General features: G+C 45.8%; 1 protein-coding gene across 1 annotated transcript in view; it reads left to right on the top strand.

Moving 5' to 3' along the window:
- The window catches only part of SLC38A11 (solute carrier family 38 member 11), a 179,191-nt gene that overhangs the window by 70,317 nt on the left and 85,205 nt on the right, over nucleotides 1-23,669 (top strand). The window contains exons 2-4 of the mRNA XM_088474892.1: nucleotides 5,838-5,965; nucleotides 6,087-6,207; nucleotides 11,479-11,553. Coding sequence (XP_088331018.1) covers nucleotides 5,927-5,965; nucleotides 6,087-6,207; nucleotides 11,479-11,553 — 235 coding nt within the window. The 5' untranslated portion in view covers nucleotides 5,838-5,926. The remainder of the gene's footprint in view (nucleotides 1-5,837; nucleotides 5,966-6,086; nucleotides 6,208-11,478; nucleotides 11,554-23,669) is intronic.

The following is a 23,669-nucleotide window of genomic DNA, read 5'->3' as shown; positions in this document are numbered from 1 at the left end:
GTGGGTCACCTGCCTACCTTTAGCCTGTGGCATCATCTTTTATATGATATACTGGGAAAGATGGAGCTGGTGCAGGTGGTAGTTAGAAAATGCTCTTATCAACTGCACATGTGCCGTCTGTTAGCAGAGTAGTACGGTGACAGCAGTGACGCAACTAGGGTATTTGGAGCCCAGGGCAAAATGTAAAAATAGAGCCCCCCCCCCTAAATATGAGCGTGGTCACTTAAAAATTGGGCGTGTCAACATGACACATATATACCCCTTCTCGTCACTATGAACATTCCTTTCCATTCCATATGCACCTTAACCCCAATAGTGCCCCTTATACAGTGCCCCTATGCAGTGCCCCAAGTAGTGGTCCCTCCTATGCAGGCCCCCAGTACTGCCCCTTGAAAAGTACCCCTAGTATGCAATGTTCCCAGAAGTGGTGGCTCTTATGCAGGCCCCCAGTTGTGCCCCTTGTACAGTGCCCCAAGTAGTGGTCCCCATTATGCAGGCCCAGTAGTAATCCCCCTTATGCAGTGCCCCATGTAGTGGTCCCCCTTATGCAGTGCCCCTAGTAGGGCCCCTTATACAGTGCCACCAGTAGTGTTTGCCCTTATGCAGGCCCCCAGTAGTGGTCCCCCCTATTCAGTGCCCCCTGTAGTGGTCCCCCCTATCCAGTGCCCCCTGTAGTGGTCCCTCCTATCGAGTGCCCCCTGTAGTGGTCCTCCCTATTCAGTGCCCCCAGTAGAGGTGCCCCTAGTGCAGTGTCCCTTGTGCCTCCAGTAGCAAGCCCCTTATATAGTGCCCCCAGTAGTAGACCGCCCTATGCAGTGCCCCTTATATAGTGCCCCCAGTAGCAGTCCTCCCCCATGCAGTGAACCCAGTAGATGTCCCCCCTATGCAGTGCCCTTTATACAATCCCCCCAGTAGTAGTCCCCCCTATGCAGTGGCCTTTATATAGTGACCCCAGTAGTAGCCCCTCCTATGCAGTGCCCTTTATATAGTGCCCTCAGTAGTAGCCCCCCCCATGCAGTGCCCCCAGTAGTGGTCCTGATGGAGTGCCCCCAGTAGTGGTCCCCCGAGTGGTGCCCCCAGTAAGGGTCCCCTCCAGTAGTGCCCCCAGTAGTAGTCCCCCCATTAGTGCCCCCAGTAGAGGTGCCCCCAGTAGAGGTCCCCCCCAGTGGTGCCCCCAGTAGAGGTCCCCCCAGTAGTAGTCCACCCCCCGATGCAGTGCCCCCAGTAGCAGGACCCCCCCAGTGGTGCCCCCCGGTAGTAGTGCCCCATCCCCGACAAATACACACCATAAATAAAACACAGTAAATAAAAGAAAAATACACTTACCTGAATCTACGCTCCGGCTACAGCTCCCGCCGCCATCCGCACGTCAGTTGTCCCGGGCAGGTGCGCTCTGCATTATGGGAGAGACATCATGACGTCTCTCCCGTTACCCACTGCAGGAGCCGGAAGGCGGAGCTCATGAGTGAGCTCCAGCCCAGCTCTTACAGTGGGTGCTGCTGCAGTCAATGAGAGTGTCTGAATCTCATTGGCTGCTGGTTAACACACACATCGCTGCCACGCTGCCAAAATCATTCCAGGGCTTGCGGCATCGAGACCCTACCGCAGGGTCTCCGTCGCAAGCCCGATGGTCGCGATGGTCTTGACCATCATCATGGACGCTCGCTATAACTGTGGGTGGTCACCCACAGCTATGCGAGCGTCCAAGAGGCCGCTCCATTTTCATGTAGGAGGGCCCTGATTCAGAGCGAGCGCTCTGGTCAGAGCGTCCGGCTCTGAATCAGGCCCTCACTACGGTTGGCACTACACTGGGCAACTAGGACGGGCCGGTACTGTGCGCTGCCGGTCCCACGGCGCCCAGGGCACGTGCTCCAGCGGCCTTGCCCTAGTTACGCCACTGGGTGACAGCAGTAGCAGTGTAGTATAGTGACAGTAGATAGTCGTAGCAGAGTAGTATGGTGACAGCATATAGTAGTAGCAGACTAGTATGGTGACAGCAGACAGTAAGAACAAAGTAGTATGGTGACAGCAGATAGTAGTAGCAGTGTAGTATAGTGACAGCAGATAGTAGTACCAGAGTAGTATGGTGACAGTAGATAATAGTAGCAGAATAGTATGGTGACAGCAGATAGTAGTAGCAGAGTAGTATGGTGACAGCAGATAGTAGTAGCAGAGTAGTATGGTGACAGCATATAGTAGTAGCAGAGTAGTATGGTGACAGCAGACAGTAAGAACAAAGTAGTATGGTGACAGCAGATAGTAGTAGGAGTGTAGTATAGTGACAGCAGATAGTAGTAGCAGAGTAGTATGGTGACAGCAGACAGTAGTAGCAGAGTAGTATGGTGACAGCATATAGTAGTAGCAGAGTAGTATGGTAACAGCAGATAGTAGTAGCAGAGTAGTGTGGTTACAGCAGATAGTAGCAGAGTAGTATGGTGACAGCAGATAGTAGTAGCTGAGAAGTAAGGTGACAGCAGACAGTAAGAACAAAGTAGTATGGTGACAGCAGATAGTAGTAGGAGTGTAGTATAGTGACAGCAGATAGTAGTAGCAGAGTAATATGGTGACAGCAGATAGTAGTAGCAGTGTAGTATGGTGACAGCAGATAGTAGTAGCAGAGTAGTATGGTGACAGCAGATAGTAGTAGCAGTGTAGTATAGTGACAGCAGATAGTAGTAGCAGTGTAGTATGGTGACAGCAGATAGTAGTAGCAGTGTAGTATGGTGACAGCAGATAGTAGTAGCAGTGTAGTATAGTGACACCAGATAGTAGTAGCAGTGTAGTATGGTGACAGCAGAGAGTAGTAGCAGTGTAGTATAGTGACAGCAGATAGTAGTAGCAGCGTAGTATGGTGACAGCATATAGTAGTAGCAGAGTAGTATGGTGACAGCAGATAGTAGTAGCAGAGTAGTGTGGTTACAGCAGATAGTAGCAGAGTAGTATGGTGACAGCAGATAGTAGTAGCAGAGAAGTAAGGTGACAGCAGATAGTAGTAGCAGAATAGTATGGTGACAGCAGATAGTAGTAGCAGGGTAGTATGGTGACAGCAGATAGTAGTAGCAGAGTAGTGTGGTTATGGCAGATAGTAGCTGAGTAATATGGTGACAGCAGATAGTAGTAGCAGAGAAGTAAGGTGACAGCAGATAGTAGTAGCAGAAAAGTATGCTGACAGCATATAGTAGTAGCAGAGTAGTATGGTGACAGCAGATAGTAGTAGCAGAGTAGTGTGGTTACAGCAGATAGTAGCAGAGTAGTATGGTGACAGCAGATAGTAGTAGCAGAGAAGTAAGGTGACAGCAGATAGTAGTAGCAGAATAGTATGGTGACAGCAGATAGTAGTAGCAGAGTAGCATGGTGACAGCAGATAGTAGTACAAAGTAGTATGGTGACAGCAGATAGTAGTAGCAGAGTAGTATGGTGACAGCAGATAGTAGTAGCAGAGTAATATGGTGACAGCAGACAGTAGTAGCAGAGAAGTAAGGTGACAGCAGATAGTAGCAGAATAGTATGGTGACAGCAGATAGTAGTAGCAGAGTAGCATGGTGACATCAGATAGTAGTAGCAAAGTAGTAAGGGGACAGTGGTGATTCTAGGGGTGGGCAAGCAGGGCTATTGCCCAAGGTGCTGTGGCCTGAGGGCACGACCGCAGTCTCCATGCCAGTGGAATCCAGTTAGACGGCACCGCCTTCTCTTGCTCGTCCTGGCGCCGGCGTCTGAGCCATGATGACCACTGCCTCCTTCCCACTGTCTCTGACACCCTCCCACTGTCTCCCAGAATGCCTGTGTGGCGCACCATGTGACATCATCGCGCCCGCGCCTGGCATTCTGGGACGAAGGGGATAGAAGACCGGGACATGGAGCAGCCTGCAGGACCGGGACACGGAGGAGCAGCCTTTGCCTGGACTGACACACAGCAGGTGAGTCACTGGGGGAACGGGGGGATTAGGAGGCGGTAAATTGCTGGTGGTAGGAGGATTAGGAGGCGGTGAGTCGCTGGGGAGGAGTATTATGAGTCAGTGAAATGCTGAGGAGATGGGGGTGCATTACAGTCTGGCATAATGTTTTATAAAGGGCATTACATGTGAGTGGCATAATGTATTATAATTGGCATTACATGTGTGAGGCATAATGTATTAGAAAAGGCATTACATGTGTGTAGCATAAATGTATTAGAAAGGGCATTACATGTGTGTAGCATAATGTATTAGAAACGGCATTACATGTGTGTGGCATAATGTATTAGAAAGGGCATTACACGTGTGTGGCATAATGTATTAGAAAGGGCATTACATGTGTGTAGCATAATGCATTACAAAGGGCATCACATATGTGTGGCATAATGTATTAGAAAGGGCATTACATGTGTGTGGCATAATGTATTAGAAGGGGCATTACTGTGTGAGGCATAATGTATTATAAAGGGTGTTCCGCAAGGACACGCCCCCTCCCCAATTGACCATGGCCCCCTTTCCGGAAACGCTTGCAGGGGGGGGGGGCAATTGGGATCTTCCACCCTGAGCTCCTCTATGTCTAGAACCGGTCCTGGTGGCAGCAGATAGTAGTAGCAGAGTAAAGCGTAGTGGAATGTGCTTAGTGCAGTAGTCCTCCAGATGAGAAGTACATGGTACTGATGGTCTGATGTTACTGTGTGTGTAACACTGTTGTTGGTGCTGGTGGCGGTTAGGCTACATGTGGAATGCTTAACCGGTTTTTACATTTATTGTGCTCTGGCAGAACGGCAAGTAACAAATTACATAGGGACTATACAGGTGTAACAGCAGTAGGCAATCTGTGTGGAATGTAGCAGCCTGGAGCATAGGGTAATGTGGTGCGCTGTGTGTGAGCTGGGTGAATGCACCGGCGGATGGTAGCCCTGGTATCTTATATATCAGTGGTGGTATACAGTACTTTTGGTTATGTTTGGGTTCTGAAATGGCTCTGGCTGTGCAGAGAGTCCGTCCTGTCCTCATGGATGCAATGAAGTAAAGACAGGTGGAGACACCGCACATGCCCAGTAGCTCATGTCAGATGTCGGACCCTTTGTGACTGAGCTCCTTGTGTATGCAGGCTCAATGACGCTAACAGGATGCTGGAAGGATATCAGACACAATATTTTTTTTGGGTTGATGGGGTCGCTGTAGACGGCCTCTACTTACCTGGGCCCTTGCTTTGTTCTGAAAAGAGCAGAGAGGGGCCTCTACTGGGTGTGCCCCCTCTGTGCATGCACAGCTCAGCAGTGGACTCCACTATGTTCCTTTCTGAGCAGGCCAAGGGAAGTGCTGCAGATGCCTCGGGTATTGCTGCATGCGGGGCTTCAGAGGAGAGGATGACTTAACCACATTAGTTCAGGATAGTAGCAAGTTTCACAAAAATCAATGTATAAGGTTGTAACAATTGTATTATAAAATAGCATATTCCTGCCTTTCATGAAACCATATCGGGAACTAGCACATACGTTTTGGCCTTTATTTACCAACACCTGTTTCTGTAACTGCTTAACAAGATGGATATTGGTGTGCATCAAAGTTTTTATTACTCTACCTTCTGTCCTTTTATTAGTAACTCGCAGTTTGTAGTAAGCCATGTCTTTATGAAATTAGTTTGCCCCTAATGTCTTTAAATTGCCATGCCGGATTATTAGATTGTGTTATCACAAATCTGAGCTGAATAATATTTTCCTACTGCCTTTTTTATGACCCTCATTTACCTTCCTGATTGGACAACAGGATTCTAATCATTGCCTTTAAGGCAAAGGCATATAGAGCAATTCAATATGCTCCAGTGACTTCACTGTACAGTTATCCCCTCTCTCTCTCCCTGCTCATGCCATATTTCAGACTCAGAAAAATATATATTTCAAACTGAGAGGTAACATGAAATCATTCTGAGGATACAGCTATATCATCTTGGAGAAAAATAATTTAGAATGAAGACTGCACAGTTGCAAAACAGATGGCTTGAACAGGTAATTATTTTACGTATTTTATATTATTATTATTATTCATTATAAAGAAGACTGTAGATTTGAGAGTACAGTATTACTTTAAACATGAACTAAGGTCCCAGTGATATTTCTTTCATCCTAGATTGATACAGATGATGGCAAATTACTTGTGGAAGAGGATGAAACTGACAGGAAAATTACTGCCAATGTGTGCTGGGCAGGGTTTAACTTGATCAATGCCATCCTAGGTACAGGAATGATTGGTAAGTATGTCTGGGTTTGATACTGTGTGCATAAAATGATATACAGTACCTTCCAACATTAGTTTGCTTATAGATTTTGCTATAGGAGTTTGTCTAATACAGTTATTACTAATTAAGGAATAAAGTAAACCACTAAGAAATATACCAAATAAAATATTTGGCAGCTAGTTTTTATTTGCATATATAAATTATACCAATTATTTTTACTGACTTGGAGAATGACTAGAACTATAACACAGTAAAGAGAGAAGTAATAATTAGAAAACATAAGCTAATATTGTCTCATAGCTCAATTTTACAAAAACAAGTTTCCAGATTTAAATGTTGCTAGATGCAGAAAAATATATAGTACTTGCCAGTACAGTACAGTTGTGGTATATGATAATGGACAGTAATTTCCTTTAAAATGTACATTCACATTGTATATCATCATTGACACTTACATATATTGTTCCAGACAGCATTTTTGTAGGTTCTTAAAGTCAATTTTGTCCATCCAACTAGTTGATTGGTTGGAATGAAAATCTGTTAAGGTATGAAAGCAAATGACAATCAGCAATTTGCTCCCAAATGCCGGAAAATGGACAAAAACTGTTGTTTGAACAAATTGTTTAGATCAAACATTTAACAAACTTGTCTGACGACCATTTTCTTTGGTTTTCTGGCATTTAGGAGCAAATTGCTGATCAACATTTACTCCCAAACATTACCAGATTTTCATTCCAACCAATCAACTAGTTGGATGGTTGGACAGAAAATCTTTATGTGTGTATGCAGCTATAAAGACCAAAGAGAATTCAAAGAAACTTAAAGATAAAGGCCCTCATTCAGAGCCGTACGCTCTGAGCAGAGCGCACGCTCTGAATGAGGGCCGCCCTCCATAATTATGGAGCGTCCTCCTGGACGCTCGTATAGCTGTGGGTCACCACCCACAGCCTATACGAGCGTGCAGTTTGATGGCCGCGATGGTCTTGACCATCGCGACCATCGCCACTGCGAGCCGGAGCCTGCGGTTGAGTTTTTCAACCGCAAGGCCCGGAGTGATTTTGGCTCTATCAGAGCCAAAATCACTCCCACTGACATCACTAGTGATGTCAGTGGGCCGGCTTCTGACGGTAGGCGTTCCCTTGGGAACGCCCCCGTCAGGGAGGCACGCCCCCGGCACGCCCACCAAAGGGGGCGTGCTGTCAATCAACATCGACAGCACGCCCCCTTTGATCAGACACAACGAGCGAAGGAAAGTCCTTCGCTCGTTGCGTCTGGCGCATGCGCACGACGGAGCTCCCGCCGTCGTGCGCATGCTCAGTGCACAACATCGACCCACTTGCGAGCGGACAGCCGCTTGCGAGTGGGTCTGAATCAGGCCCAAAGTTATACACATGCACAAGATAGGAAAATTCTACAAGATAATATCCAAGTGCTTTCATATCCCAGTGAGTACTGTTGGGTGAGTTGTGAGGAAATTAAATCTGCATCGTACCACCCAGACACTGTCTAGGCAAGAACGTCCCTTCAGAGTAAAAACGGAGACTTGTGAGAGAAACAACGGATATCACTTTAAAGGAGCTACAGAGTTCAGTGGCTGATACTGGAGTAAACGTGCACCAGTCAATCATATCTAGAGCTCTGTATACAACTGACCTGAGAGAATGGCTAGAAATAAGCCATTACTGATGAAAGGCCACATCAAAGCATGCCTGGAGTTTGCCAGAGAGCACCACAATGAACCAGCTAAAATGTGGGATAATATTGTGTGAACAGAGGAGACAAAAATTTAGGGTTTTGACCCCAATTCAAAAGGCTATGTGTGGCACAAACCTAACTTAACCCATTCCTCAGGAAACACCACACAACCGTAAAGTGTGGTGTGACAGTATCATCTTGTGGGGACTGGGTATTTTGTTAAAATTGAGAGTGCCTATTACAGGGAGCTACTGCAAGAGATCCTGCTTCAGTCTTCTAGAAAACTAAAGCTTGGGAGAAAGCTCATCTTTCAGCAGGACAATGGGCCTGATTCAGCAAGGAACGCAGTTGCTTATACGCACGCAATCGGCCGATTGTTGCGTTCTACGCATGCATATGCATCGCAGTGCGCGAGCTAGCCATGGCGATCGCAGAGGATACGCAGACCCACGGCTGAGTGATTGACAGGAAGTGCCGTTTGTGGGTGGTGATGTGGGAGGGGGGGGGTTGGACGAACGCAGGCATGCCAGTGCGTTCACACGCCGTTTCAGGGATGTGCATAAATTATCCACTGCGATACCATACGCAGCCTGAGGCCTCATAGCGTGCGCTGAAGTAAGCAATTCCTGTCACACATTATCTGGTTCAGTATTGAGGATTTGTTACTACCTCCCAATAACGTCATTGGCAAGTATATTGAACAGTTCATTTCACATCATTATAGGTTGAAATACTATAACCATCTTGGCAACAATATTGCTTTCTCTGAACATTGCCACATCCATATGGAACAATCTTGTTTCTGTTCTTTAAACGGAGCAGGGGCAGAACTATGGGAGACAATGGAGGCGCCTGCCGCCGGGTGCCAACACTGGAAGGGGCACCTCCTAAATTGCCCACAATATATTCACTCCTCTTAGGGCTGTAAATATGTACCCGGAGTGTACCGTCAAGGCCGCCCAATACATGGCACCTCTTCCCAGCATAGATAGATAAATAGATATATAGATATTTACCATATTTATTTTCCTTTTTGGGGGTAGGGGTGGCAGCACCAAATTATAACATGCCTCTGAGCGCCTGGGATGAATTTACGCCACTGAAATGGAGGAAACTATAGTTCAACAATAATAGATTTTTAACAGCGTCCTCATCTAATTTACACTGTGGGACTGATAACCCCAATTGATAGGGATGTAGTTTGGAAGCCGACGGTCTAAATGCCAACCAACGGCTTCCAGGCTTTCTAATCCCGGCGTGGTACTAATGACAAGCGTTGAAAACTCGACACCTGTCATTAACCAGACGCCGGAAGACCGACGCCCGGAATACCGAATGAAGGTAAGCCGGGTGCCGGGCGCGGGCAGCCGCGGGGGTGAAGGTAAGGTTTAGGGCTCCTGGGGGGGCTTAGGGTTAGGCAGACCCGGGGGGAGGTTAGGGTTAGGCAACCCCCCCGGGGGATTTACGTTTAGGCAGCGGGGAAGGGGGGGTTAGGTTTAGGCGCTTAGAGGGGGGATTAGGGTTAGGCACTTGGGGGAGAGGTTAGGGTTAGGCACCCCTAAGGGAGGGTTAGGGGGTAGAATTAGGTTAGCAATACTTACCTTAGAAGCGATCGGGATTTTCACCCTTGCCGGGCTGCCGCTGTCGGGATTTGAACCGCCGGCCATGTGTCCGGCGGAAATACCTACTACACCCGATTGATACTGGCTGTTGGAACAAATATTCAGATTATTGTGCATTTACTCAAAACTACAAAATCCTTCTCAATAGTGCTGGTGCGGATATCTTATAATAACTGATTTATTTTTTATTTTCTCGACATATTGTCTGTAGATTTTTATGATGCTCATGTTCACTCACAAATGTGATGTGATTTAAAAAAATCTATAAATAAACAAGTGCCAGAATAAATTTTTTGTTTTAATAAATAAATATTGTTTATTTTTTATATATATATGGGCATATTTTCTTGTTAATTGTATACCTCATCAGCACTGTCTATCATTTAGTTCCTGAGTGAGGTCTGACCTGCCTTAACTGTACGTATGGGTCCGATGTTGCTCGATGTTACCGATTGTTTCTCTATGTTGGCTGTGAGTAAGGGGAAGTTAGGCTGCGATCGCAGTGCGAATGCAAACATTTACATATCACCGCTGATATTGGCAACTGCGTTGCGTGCGTATAAGCAGAATAGCGATCCTTGCTAAATCAGGTCCAATGATCACAAGGCCAAAGCAACACTGGCATGATTGAACAACAAAAGGGTGAATATTCGACAATGGCCAAGTCAGAGTCCAGATCTCAATGACGTTGAGAATCTGTGGCACAATTTTAAGTTTGCAGTCCACAAGCATCATCCAGTAAACCTGAAAAACCTGGAGCAAACCTGGAGAAATGGGCATAAATCACTGCCAATCCATGAGCCAATCTGGTAGAGACTTACCCCAACAGACTTGTAACAAAAGGTGGTTCTACCAAGTACTAGTCAGGAAGGGGGTATTTAGGGATGTAGTTAGGAAGCCGACGATCGAAATGCCGACTGTGAAATCCTGGCATGGGACTAATGATAGGTGTCTAAATGACAACTACTATCATCAGCCCCACCCCAAAATCCTGACGCCCGGCATACCGATCATAGGTAAGCCGGGCGTCGTGAGTGCTTAACCGTAGGGGTGGGGGAGGGTTAGGATTAGGGATTCAGACTTATTCCCCCCCCCCTGGGAGGGTTAGGTTTAGGCTAGGGGAAGGAGGGGTTAGGGTCAGGCACCACCAGTGGGAGGATAGGCTTAGGCACCCCCCCAGGAGGGTTAGGTTTAGGATGCGGGGAGGGAGGGTTAGGTTTAGGCACCCCTGGGGGGAGGTTAGGGTTAAGCACCCCTAAGGGAGGGTTAGGAGAGAGGGAGGGTTAGGGGTGTAACTTACCTTAGTCGGGATCTTCAGCTGCCGGCCTTCCGGCGTCGGTATTTCCTCGACTGAGCTTAGGTCCAGCGATGATGCATACCGATTCTGTTAAATATGTATGTAAGCAGCATTTTTTAGTTTATCTTAAAAAACTGCTGATACATAATGAGTTTAAGTTTGAAAATGTATTTCAAGAAACAGATTTTATGTTCTGCTTGACAATCTATAAATAGAATATTGGACTGATAATGAGTAGGAGAATGTCTCCAGAACAGTAAAGTAGTGTACACTGTGCACCCTACACTCATTGTGTGGATATTGTATGATTCATATAAAATATTATATATTGCAATGCATATACTCATGGCAAATTTAGTAAATAACATTCTAATAGGAAAAAGGAGGTGTGGCTTCTCACAGGGGCTTTCCACAAGTCATGGGGGCCTGGCCTTGTGGCACGCCCCCGTCTGTCAGTATCTCGGCCAAGCAGAGCATCAGGAGGCGGAGCACCTCGGGCCAGGGTTTAATGCTAAACCACACCATCTGGCCAACGGCCCTTCTGGCTTTTGCCAGAAGTGCCAGATGGGAAGTCTGGCCCTAACGTATAGAATATTTACAGCATTTCCTTCTGTGTTTTCTTATACCCCTTGTGTTTAATTTTGTACTATATATCTTTTATCTTACTAGGATTACCATACTCTATGAAATTGGCTGGATTGCCCCTGGGACTACTGCTTTTGGTTGGAGTTGCCTATGTCACAGGTTAGTAGTTGTACTGCTGGTATGATATGCATGAGTAGACATCTCACCTCCTCACTGATGAATTCCTCCACCCTGGTTACTTCTGGGTGTGGGCAATCAGTGACCTAAAGGGTCCCTGCTCATGCAAGCTTTATAGCAAAGTGTTTTCTTGTGTGGGCACAGGTGATGTTACGTGGTGGTTGTGCAGTGTGAATACTGTGATATCCCGCAGTTGCCATTTTGGAAAGGGGCTGAAGCCAGTGTCATGTTAAAATAAAGTTGATTTATAAGAGATCAGTTGGAGGAGTGACAGTTGGAGCTGTGGAGAGAGGAGAGCTGAGGGGACGCAATTGCACAGTGATAGGCAGCTGAGAGAGAGAGAGACAAAGACAAATCTAAGAGTGGCTGGGACTTGTAGTGCCACATAGAAAGTCAAGCTGAGTCCTGTCTATTTGTTTGCTGTGCCTACCTTTTGGAGGGCTCGGTATGAAATACTGACAGTCAGGATTCTGGCGGTCAGAATCCCGATGCCGGGATCCCAACAGGGTTAACATACCGACACTTGTTGGTCGGTATGCTAACCCTCCCCCTCTCCCTAGCCTAACCCTCCCTCTTTGGTGCCTAGCCCTAACCTCCCCCCTAGTGCCTGAACCTAACCTCCCCCCTTAGTGCCTAACCCTCCCCCTAGTGTCTAACTCTAACCCCCAAACCTATCCCTCCCCACAACCCCACTTCTTACCTTCGGCATCCCAACGTTGGTATTCCAGCACCGGTAATGTAAGCTTTGGCATCCCGACCGCCGGGATGCCAAACGCATCCCCTTTTGGAGGGTAAACCACATCTTGATTTAGAATGTAAGTTCTCAAGAGCAGGGCCCTCTTCCGCTGTATGGCCACACGCTCCGCACAGGGGGACACTGGTGTCAGAACTGGTGGGGGTGGAGGGTGCAAGTGCGATTGCCCCCCCAGCACATTACAGAGGGGGAGAGAAGAGACTGCTGCTGCAGCAGTCTCTCTCCCCAGCCCAGCATACAGCAGCATGGGGGAGAGGCTGCTGCAGTAGCGCGGGGAGAGGCTGCTGCAGCAGCAGTCTCTTCTATCTCCCTGCCCTAAGTGGTTGCTACATTTGTTACGTGGGCGGGGGGCAGTGCTTCAGGAGCCGGGACCCAAGTAAAGAGTATCCCCCCTTCTTGACCTGCCCTATTCTTCCCTCATGTTCTTTTTCTTCCCTCTCTAATACCATCATCTCTTTCCCACTGCCAACAGCACCAAACCTTTGGGTTTGGCCTCCCCACTGCTCATGTGGGTATTATGTGTACTCTGCTAGGTACTGCTGACTCCATACTTGACAACTCTCCCTCATTGTCAGGGAGACTCCCTGAAATAGTAGCAATCTCCCTGACTCCCTGAAGAGTCTAGCAATCTCCCTGATTGCACCTTACCCCATTGTGAAGCTGTTATATATATATATATATATATATATATATACATATATATACAATATATATAGTATATATAAAATCCACTACCACTTCCTGAAGCAGCAAAGTGTATAAAACCAGCACTCACGTTTAGTAGGTAGAAAGGTTTTAGTAGGTTTTCCTCTGAGGAAAACTGACATTACAGTTGAAACGGACGTAGGGCTGTTGCAGCACTGCTGCTTATCACTATGTGAATAAAGGAACATTTCTACCTACTAAACGTGAGTGCTGGTTTTTATACTTTGCTGCTTCAGGAAGTGTTAGTGGTTTAGGAAATGTATGTGATATTCCTTACTGAATACTACAAGTCTCAGAGTCTGCATTAACACTCATGCATCCTCAGCTGTTTAGGAAATGTATGTGATTTTATTTGCCATCCTGCAAACTACAACTCCTAATCAATATTTGCACTAATGCAAAATTAACTGTGTATTTAAAAGTATGTGTATAATATTGTACATGCTTGCAATAGGTTCTGCCAGTTGAAGATGTTGGTCAGCGAAGTGTCATTTATGGCCTAGTGTTTACTTAAAACAGGGTAATTCTACTCCTTTGATTAGCTGGTCATATGGCTTCAGCTGTAGCCTGTATTAATCAGACCTACTTTATTATTATTTATTATTATTACATTTTATTTATAGGGCGCCACAAGTGGTCCGCAGCGCTGTACATACAGTAAAGGGTGCACAGAACATTACATTACAATACAGTAACCAAAATATAAACAGAATACAAGTAACAATTAGCAACACAATTCTCCATACACAGTACAGCTCTGAAGGTGAAGGCCCTCATAGAAGTGCTAGAGAAGAAGGCTGCGAGACAGTGGGGAGGAGGACCCTGCTCCTAGGAGCTTACAATCTACAAACTTTGGACCTCAGTCAGAGCCGGTCGCACAGAGCGTGCGGTCGGTCTGAATGAGGGGAGGACGTCTTGAATTTTCAAGACGTCCTCCTTTGCGGTGGTAAGCCTTACGACCGCCTAAGGTGATGGTCGCGATGGTCAAGACCATCGCTACCATCGGGGCTTACGACGAGACCCTAGGGTAGGGTCTCCCTTGTCGTAAGCCCTGGAGAGCTTTCGGCTCTGTCTGAGCCGGAAGCTCTCCACTGACATCACTAGTGATGTCAGTGGGGCCGCCCCCAAACGGTAGGCGTTCCCATGCCACCCCCCTCGGCCCGCCTTCCAAACGGGGCGAGCTGTCAATCAACATCGACAGCTCGCCCCCTTTGGATCGAGACCCACTACGACCGGCGCTGTCGGTCGTAGCGGGTCTCACGCATGCACACGACAGCGCCGGCGCCGTCATGCACATGCTCTGTGGGGGCCATCGACATGGTCCGAGCGCATCGGCGCTATCGACCGGGTCTGAATGACCCCCTTTATCTTTGCATGCAGTTGTGGGGGCAGTTGTCTGGAGGGCAGTTGTCTGAGGTCAGAAATTTAAAAAGTGTAGAAACATTTTAAATAACAGTTAAAAAAACAGTTAGAAAAACATTGACCAACATCTGAGACCAGGTAATTCCAAAAAATCATCTTGCCCATTGTCATTTTGTAATATACTCACAAACCATGTCTCGGAAAAAAGAAACACCAGCAACACTCTTAGAGCTATGTGTGCAAATGCCAGGAGCATAGCTGATAAAATCTCTGAGCTAATTGCAATAATGACTAGGGATGAACTAGATATTGTAGCAATTAGAGTCATGGTGTAATGAAAATCATGACTGAGACATAGCTATATCAGGCTATAATCTATTTAGAAAAGACAGAATGGGGAGGATTGGAGGAGGAGTAGCTATGTATGTGAAATACATCATAAATGCTACTATAATAAAAAATGTTGAAGCAACAACTGAGGCCCTTTGGGTGACTATGGAAATGGGGGGACAAGGACATAATTCGCACTGGGGTGATCTATAGACCACCTGGACAGGGTCAGGAACTGGATAAGTACCTATTGCAGGACATTACTAGAATGGCTTTAAAAAGGAGAGGTCATAATCATGGGAGACTTTAATTTACCTGATGTAAACTGGGAGGTGTCTGCTGCAAGTTCTTCTATAAGTGGCCACTTTCTAAATTCTCTGCAGGGAGCATCTCTCAAACAATCAGTGAGGGAGCCCACTCGCAAAACTGCTATTCTGGACTTGATACTCACAAACTGTGACAGAATATCAGATGTAAATGTGGGTGAGAACCTAGGATCCAGTGATCACCAAGCAGTATGGTTTAGTATAAAGACATGGGCCCTCTTTCAGACCCACTCGCAAGCGAGCGCACGTACGTTAGGCGTACGTACAAAAATATTTAAATTCAATGGCTCGCTCGTATTTTCGTTCGCATTTAAAATTCCTCCCTAATCTCTGACGACCCCTCCTCTAACTAACGAGCGTACGAAATAGCGAGCGTACATCCCCGAAATGGCTTGAAAGGAACGCACGCACAAGTATAAACAGGAAGTGGCCTTGTCAGATGTCGATTACCTGCTCCTTTATTCTGCCTACCTCCCTCAATCGTATCATGCCAATCAATGTATCAATTAGATTAATTGTTTTTTTTTTTTCAACACAATGCAAGAAACTTTACTCTTGTCCGTGTTTGTGTTTACCCGCAGAATACGTACGGATGAAACATTCGCTTTTATTGTTCAAAAAACATGTGAACCACAATTAAACAATTGTTCTATTGCTGTGGATCCCCGCATATTTCCCTGGGTTCATTTCTTTATTTAAATTTGCTTACGCATGTCACTGCATCAAGCCTATCATAACTCTCCAGAGATTTCTGGCCCTGTCGAACACATGACTCATACACTAACCAATAAAATTGCTCCTGTTAATTTCCAAAATACATTAGCCAATCAGAAAATTTTTAAACACTTTATCAAAAATGATTTTTAAGAAAAACACCATTGCCATCATGAGAGCCTCCGCATTCACCAGGCGCGAGCTGCTGGTGCTTACGGAGGTCATGGATCGCCGGATCACCAGCCAACCTCAACCCATGACCAACCGGCAGAAGCGCTCCGCGTATGCAGAGGCACGGTCCCGCCTGCGGTCCTTCGGCTCACGCCGCAACATCGGGCAGCTGGAGCGCAGGTGGTCCGACCTGCAACGGCGAACGCCCCGCTTGCTGGCATGCTTTCGCATGGAGATCCTGGAAAGTAAGTGTTATGTATTGTGGTTTTAATGTTTGTGTTTGTGGGGCAAACTGCGTGTGCATGTTTTCGTGTCTGTCCTATTTATTATTTGTACTCATATCTGCGTGTGCATGTTTTCCTGTCTGTCCTATTTATTATTTGTACTCATATCTGCGTGTGCATGTTTTCCTGTCTGTCCTATTTATTATTTGTACTCATATCTGCGTGTGCATGTTTTCCTGTCTGTCCTATTTATTATTTGTACTCATATCTGCGTGTGCATGTTTTCCCTCTATTTCTGATTTATTCATTCTACTCCTATTTGGCTTATTTTTTGGGTTTTTTTTTTTTTTAGTTTTGGTCCCCGGATTTGTCCAGAAACTAACCGCAATTTCTTTGTCATATTTTAGGGGGACAGCCAAGACTCCGCCGTCACCGTCCGTCCAGACGGCGTTCCCGGCCACTATCCCCAACCCCCAGCCAACACTCCACCCCAAATCTTTCCCCTATTCCCCACTCCTCCCCATCCTTCCCAGACCCTCTCCCGGAAATGTCGGGCCTCCTTCCCCTCCGTCCCACTTCCCCCTCTCCTCCACCCACCCCTCTTCCAATTACCCCCTCCCCGGAGTCCATCATAACTCCTCCCCATTCTTTGGGGAATGACGGATCCTCCGAGGAGGATCATGGAGGCATTTCCGGAGCTCCCGTTTTGGCTCCCGGTATGTTTGTATTTTTTTTTTTTTTAAAGCACAAACTGTTTGTATGTAATCATGTGTCGTGCCTTTCTTCGTGTTTTTGTGGCTTGACTTTTGGTGATTTTGCAGTTTGCCTTTACCTCTTCCTGGTGATTTCAACATACACATATCACACCTGTGGGAATTTGTACATAGGCCTTGTATTTTTGCCAGCACCCCCTTTTTTTATTTTTTTTTCGGTTTAGGAGTGATTTCGTTGTGTTTTTGATTTTTTAATGTGGATTCCCTATTGTTGTATTAACCCACACACTTGTCTCACCCACAGAGGAACAGAGGCGTCGGCAAGAGGTGGCGGATTGTGTTGGCCAGATGCGGCAACATGTAATCGGCATTCTGGTGGCCCTCGACCGGCTGTCTGGCCTCCTTCGCCAGTAGTTTTTTTATTTTTGTTATCGTTTCTAAATAAATTTATTCTGACAAATATACGTTCTGGCTCATTTTTTAAATCCAAAACCAAGATAGTTTAGCATGACATAAGTAGACTGTTCCTGCAAGGATTTCCCTTTTTTAAAAGTTAGATTGTGTTTTGTCTTTGTATGTCAAACAGACACAAGAAACACATAACAGTAACAATGTCATTTCCCTTTTTGGGTGTAGTGTCAATTACATATTTCGACATTTTACAGGTTCCTAGTTGGTGCGCAAGCTGCTTAGGCCAATCTTACAAATCCCAAGGTTGGGCCAGGCTTCCTTTGGGTGTGGGTTGGGAATCTGAAAACATATTTCAGTTTAGCTCAACTGGCGTCAGTACTGGATTACCCCTTAGTCAAATGTAACTTGTGTTAACCTGGTTACACTTGCTGTTAACGTCCCAAAAAAGGAAGACCATTTCACTCTCCAAACATTTATTCACAACATAACAGAGAAAACAAAGTGGTCACTCCCAAAAAAAGAACACAGTGATAAATTCAAATACAACACATACCAAGAAATAATTAAATAAAAACAAAAAATCAAGAACTGGTTGACGAAGGACCATGCCAACATGATTCCACAAACATGGCGTTGCAATATGGGTTCCAGAATATATGCCCAAAAGGACCAGATCCAGGTTTGGTAAGGGTAGCAGGAAGTAGTGAGCGTTGGAGTGCCAAAGATTATGTGAACAAACAGAAGATGGTGAGAAAAAAAACACAAAATTAGATGTTCGCAAACAAACACAAACACATTAGGTATAAACACTGTACTTTTGTTACAACTTACCTAAAAAATCTGGCCACCACATCATCGCGTATGGCCCCCCCACATACTGACCTACGACCAACCTCGGGGGGGCCATCCTCAGGTAAGGCATCCTCTGGCTGCATTGGGACACCACTCCTTATGGCAATGTTGTGAAGTATCCCACACAGGACCACAATTTTAGACACCATATCCGGCACATACATGAGCTCGCCACCAGAGCGGTGGAGGCATCTGAATCGGCCTTTTAAAAGGCCGATACAGCGCTCCACCACTTGCCTGGTGGCTGTAAGTGCGGAATTATACGCACTTTGTGGCCCTGGTGTGGGAGCCAAATAAGGAGTGAGCAGCCAGGACATGCAAGGGTATCCACTGTCTCCTGTGAAAAAAATTAGCCAACATCAGGACCACTGTGTATCAAGCTTAACATTGTTATGTACTAAAGGTCTCCACTTACCCAGAAGCCACGCATCACCAGCTTGTAGGTTGGTTAATTTCTGCCATATCCCTGATTGCCGGATGACGAAGGAGTCATGAGCACTTCCTGGTAATTTAGCATTCAGGCACAGGATCTGGAGGGAGGCATCACATACCACCATTACATTCAGGGAGTGATAGTGTTTACGGTTTCTAAATATTGCCTCCAGCCGTGCTGGAGGCTGAAGTGGTATGTGAGTACCATCCACAACCCCTATGATGTGTGGGAAGCCAGCTATTTGGTAAAAATTGGCCTTGGCCACACTAAGGGCACCCATATCCAAAGGCATTTTAATAAAATGATGGAGGTGCTTGAAAAGTGCCTCCATCACTGCCCTCAGGATCCGGGAAAAGGAGGATTGGGAGATGCCCGCCACTATTCCCACCGTTGTTTGAAACGATCCTGAGGCACAGAAATGTAACACCGCCATAAATTGCGTCAGTGGTGGTATTGCTGTTGGACTGTCAATTTGCCGCTCAAGATCACTTTCTATTAATGAGAGAGTGTCTATGATGATTTTGGGAGGTAGACGGTAGCGTCTTAAAACCTCATCATCGGGCATTCCAAAAAGGGTGACACGTGTTCGAAATATCTGGGGCCTTGCATGCCTACGATGCCTACGCCTGGGACGAGTTTGAGGTTGGTCATCTTCCGGGAGCAGGGCCAGAACAATTCGCCCCAGATCTACCTGAAATTCCAAGTTTACAATGTAAGGCTTTCGAGTCACCCCAAAAGTAACATAAAACAACTTAGCTTTATGATACCATCCATAGCTGCTTACATGCCGGGGTATTGTCATGATACGTATAAACTGTAAAAAAAGCCAAAAATGAGACATCAAAAATTTAGAGGGTGATTTTTTGTTTGTCAAATTGGTGCAAGCCAACACATAAAATAGTCGAAACACACATTTGGCCATCGATGAAAACGACATTGCACACCGTACGTCAAATAGGGGTCAAATGGACCCCAAAAATGGAAAAGGGCAAAGCAAAACTGGTTTACATGATGAATAAGCCTCGAAAAATGCGTTAATTAGTTCGCAAATGCAAGTCACTACACCAACTGTCAAAAATGCGTTAATTAGTTCGCAAATGCAAGTCACTACACCAACTGTCAAAAATGCGTTAATTAGTTCGCAAATGCAAGTCACTACACCAACTGTCAAAAATGCGTTAATTAGTTCGCAAATGCAAGAAAAAAAATGGACTTACCCAACTCGAATATATAAGATTTCCAACAAAAAGGTCTTTGGGTCCGAAAGCCAAAACAAACTAAAATAGATGAAATTAGTGTAAAAAAAAAAATATAAAACCAAAAACCAGAATTAAACACCAATTGCCCACAAATTAGACTGCACAAAACTTACCAAATCAGGAAACGATGGAAAAAAATCAACCCAAAAAATGCGAACGGAAAACCAAAACAACTGTAGCAAAACCAAAAATAAACAAACTCCGCCAAATCCTCCAACCGCAAACAACCAAATACAACCACCTTAACCGCCAACAAACCAACAACGCAACCTCGACTCCACACACACCAAGCCATAAATAGTGTTTATTTTCCCGCACAAATTAAGGATGAATCATAGGGACGCACAATCAATGATGCGGCCGCAAACTAAGGACGCATGTATAAATACGTCACGAAATCACATTTAATTTCTGGTTGATTTCATTCTGGAAGCAGAGACATGGCTTCAGACCAGGGAAACAATGGCCAAAAATCAGGCGGTAAGGCCTTCATGCATTTTGTCTCAATGATTCTTTTAAAACATAATATTGTGAAAGTTGTGAAGTGGCTAAATCTGCATATTTACCCAAATAGGTGAGGAGGATGACATGGAAGAGACTGCTGGCCCCAGTCAACCCGCCAAAGCTGGCAAAAAAAAAAGGCAGCCACATTTCACAAGCAAGGAGATGGAGGTTTTGATCCAGAAGTGCGTTGACATCCTGCCCCAGGCAGCCAGGAATATGAGCCAAAGCCAGAAGTGGAGAATGTGGGAGGAGGTCGCCGTTGCTGTCAATAGGGTGGGTGATTATGTCCGTCTAGCCCGGGATGTCAAACGGCAGTAAGTAAACACTTTCCCATCCTATAAACAAACCCCATTGTAAAACAAAGGATAATGGTTCCAATTTCATTCCACAGATGGGCAGACTTCAAATATCGTCTCAAGTAAAAACTTGCCGACAGGGCTAGGCATGCAAGGGGGACAGGTGGGGGTCCCACCCCTGTGTCATTGGAGTTGACAGACTTAGAAGAGCTGGCACAGGGGTGTGTGCAGGCTGTGGAGGTGTTTGGCGTGTCCAACATGGATACGGACATGCCAGACTTTGCGGCTCCTCATGTTGGCCAAGGTAAGTCTTGTGATGTCACCAACTCTGAAATGCTATTGTGCCAATATGTAGATTCTAATGTGAGTCTTTTCGCATTTTTCCTAACAGAGACAGAGGCGGATGAGTCTGCTCCAGAGGGGAGCCTTGGCCGCAGAATTTCTGCTGGCTCTGCAGGGGAGGAACCAGTACATCCGGCTGAGGACCCTGCAGAAGCCAGTCCAGGGCGTGCCCCCTCGCAGGCAGTGGGCCTCCTCACAGAACTCAATTTTAAATCGGATTTCCATACGGAGATTCTGCAGAGGATGGACGCCAGTCTGATACGGGTGGCTGAGGCCCTGGAGCAAAATGCTGCGGCCAACGTGACCATTGCTCAGGCCCTGGCGGAAAATACCAGGGCCAACATCCGCATCGCCGATGCCCTGGAGCAGCTCGTTCGCCAGCACATGGTGGAGCCGACCTCCCTTCCTGCCGGAACATCCGGATCCTCCACCTCTGGCACAACATCAGCCAATCCTCCAAATGTGCCTAGCCCTGTGCCTAGTCCAGAGGCCACAACATCTGCCTCTGGACAGGCCAGCCCGATGGCATCCCGGACCCGGTCTGGCGCCCACCCTCACCCAGCCAAACGGGCGAGAAAACGGTGACAGCAATGGCGACTTTGCCCACACTCCTTCTGTGCTTGGCTCATATTCCTTTCTGGTCAAAACTTCCCTCTCCTTTCTTGTGAAATTTTTATAAATTTGGTATTTACGTTTATGTTACCAGTTATGGCATTTTTTTTTATTTTAACAAATATCTTTGCCACAAAAAAAAGGCCAAAAAATATTAGGCCAATTTGTTTGTGTTTATACAATAAATTAAAAACAAAAAACTGACATTGTATTGTGACATTATTGTACAAATGGGTTACATTTAATCCTGGCCCTAAAGGCAAAAACTGACCCTCTTAAAAAAAAAAAAAGGCCTCTTTAAGGAACGCTTCAAAAATCACATAGCGATGCAAATTCCACAGTAAACCAAAAAAAAGGGGAGCTAATTAAAACATGATGACATTATTGTTACAATAGGCCATAACCAACAAATTGTGGCCAAAATAAAACACCCAAAATGTACGCTAATTGATTGTGTAATCATGACATTAGCAGCTCTGATTTCCACCTGCGTACGCTTTTGTGCTATCCCAATAAACTGCTTTCCAAACACATACCAAGCCGGTTTTCAATCCAACACTAATTACTTTACTGACCAGCCGCGATTAATCGCAGCACCATCGTTGAGTCCCGGGACGGAGGAGAAGGCCATCGCCAATGTGGTCGAGTAATCCTGACCCTAAGCTGTGCGAGCATTTTGAAGGGAAAGCGGATGGTCCAGTGACGTATGAGACGGTCCGAACACATTTGACGTTCGCATCTGCTAATGTATGTACGCCCCAAAAACGCCTCGCCACGCCTGCGTTTTTTCATCTCCACCCCCGTCAACACCCAAAAACGCCCTGTTCTGTCAATCACATTTGACATGTCACTTCCTGTACGCTATTTTATGAACGAGAGAAAAAAAGCTCGCAATCTGCCGTACGCACATGCGCAGTGTAACACCGACGCATGCGTGGTTAGCCAACATCGGAACGCAACGAGCGTACTGTTGTTAACGTGTGGCTCTGAATGAGGGCCATGGTCCAATTCATGCCATACACAAACAAAAGTGTTAGATTTTAGGAAGGCTGACTTAGCAGAGATGGAAAGATGTGTTACTAAGTCAGTGGCAGATTGGAGGAACTTAGGAGTGCAGGAGAGGTGGGTGAAAATAAAAAATACAATACTGAAGGCTACAGACCTTTGTATTAAAAGGGTTAGGAAAAGCACCAGGAAAAGGAAACCAGTGTGGTTTACAAAACAGGTATCAACTAGTGTGAAATTAAATAAGATGGCTTTTAGGAAATGTAAGCAGCCTCAGAATAATAACAACAAAGAGGTGTATCTTGCCAGAAGGAAGGAGGCTAAGAAGGTGATAAGGCTGCAAAGGCAGAAGCTGAGGAGAAAATGGCCCAGTCAGTAGATGAAGTAGGGATGTGCAGGCTTGGATAGGTTTGAGTTTGCACGTGGAGTTCGGATTTTTCCCTTCAAAAAAACGGAAGTCCAGGAATGATGATGTTCGTCCGTGCAAGATGACGTTTTGCCTCTTTCTGAGTTCCATTTTTTTGGAGGGAAAAATCCGAACTCCACGTGCAAACTCAAACCTATCCGAGCCTGCACATCCCTACTTCATCTACTGACTGGGCCATTTTCTCCTCAGCTTCTGCCTTTGCAGCCTTATCACCTTCTTAGCCTCCTTCCTTCTGGCAAGATACACCTCTTTGTTGTTATTATTCTGAGGCTGCTTGAAGGGAGCAAAACTTTTTTTAAGTATATAAGTGAATGGAGGAAGTCAAATGGAAGAATAATAAGACTTAAGACAGAGAGTGAGTACATGATCGAGAGAGACAAAGAAATAGCAGATCATCTAAATAATTATTTTTGTTCAGTATTCACTACAGAAAAAGAGGGGAAGGGGCCATAGTTAAGTTGCAAAGGCATTCTTAAAAATGAAGTACATCAAATTTAATTTACAGTTGAGATGGTCCTAACAGAACTCTCAAAATAAAAAGTGTATAAATCAATGGGGCCAGATGGGATACATCCACGGATACTAAAAGAGCTTAAAGAGGTGCTGGTAACACCATTAACAGAATTATTCAACCAGTCGCTAGTATCAGGAGTGATTC

This window comes from Taudactylus pleione, unplaced genomic scaffold (assembly GCF_031769625.1).
Source record: "Taudactylus pleione unplaced genomic scaffold, aTauple2 ptg000156l, whole genome shotgun sequence".
Classification (NCBI taxonomy): domain Eukaryota; kingdom Metazoa; phylum Chordata; class Amphibia; order Anura; family Myobatrachidae; genus Taudactylus; species Taudactylus pleione.
This window is presented reverse-complemented; position numbering and strand designations above follow the sequence as displayed.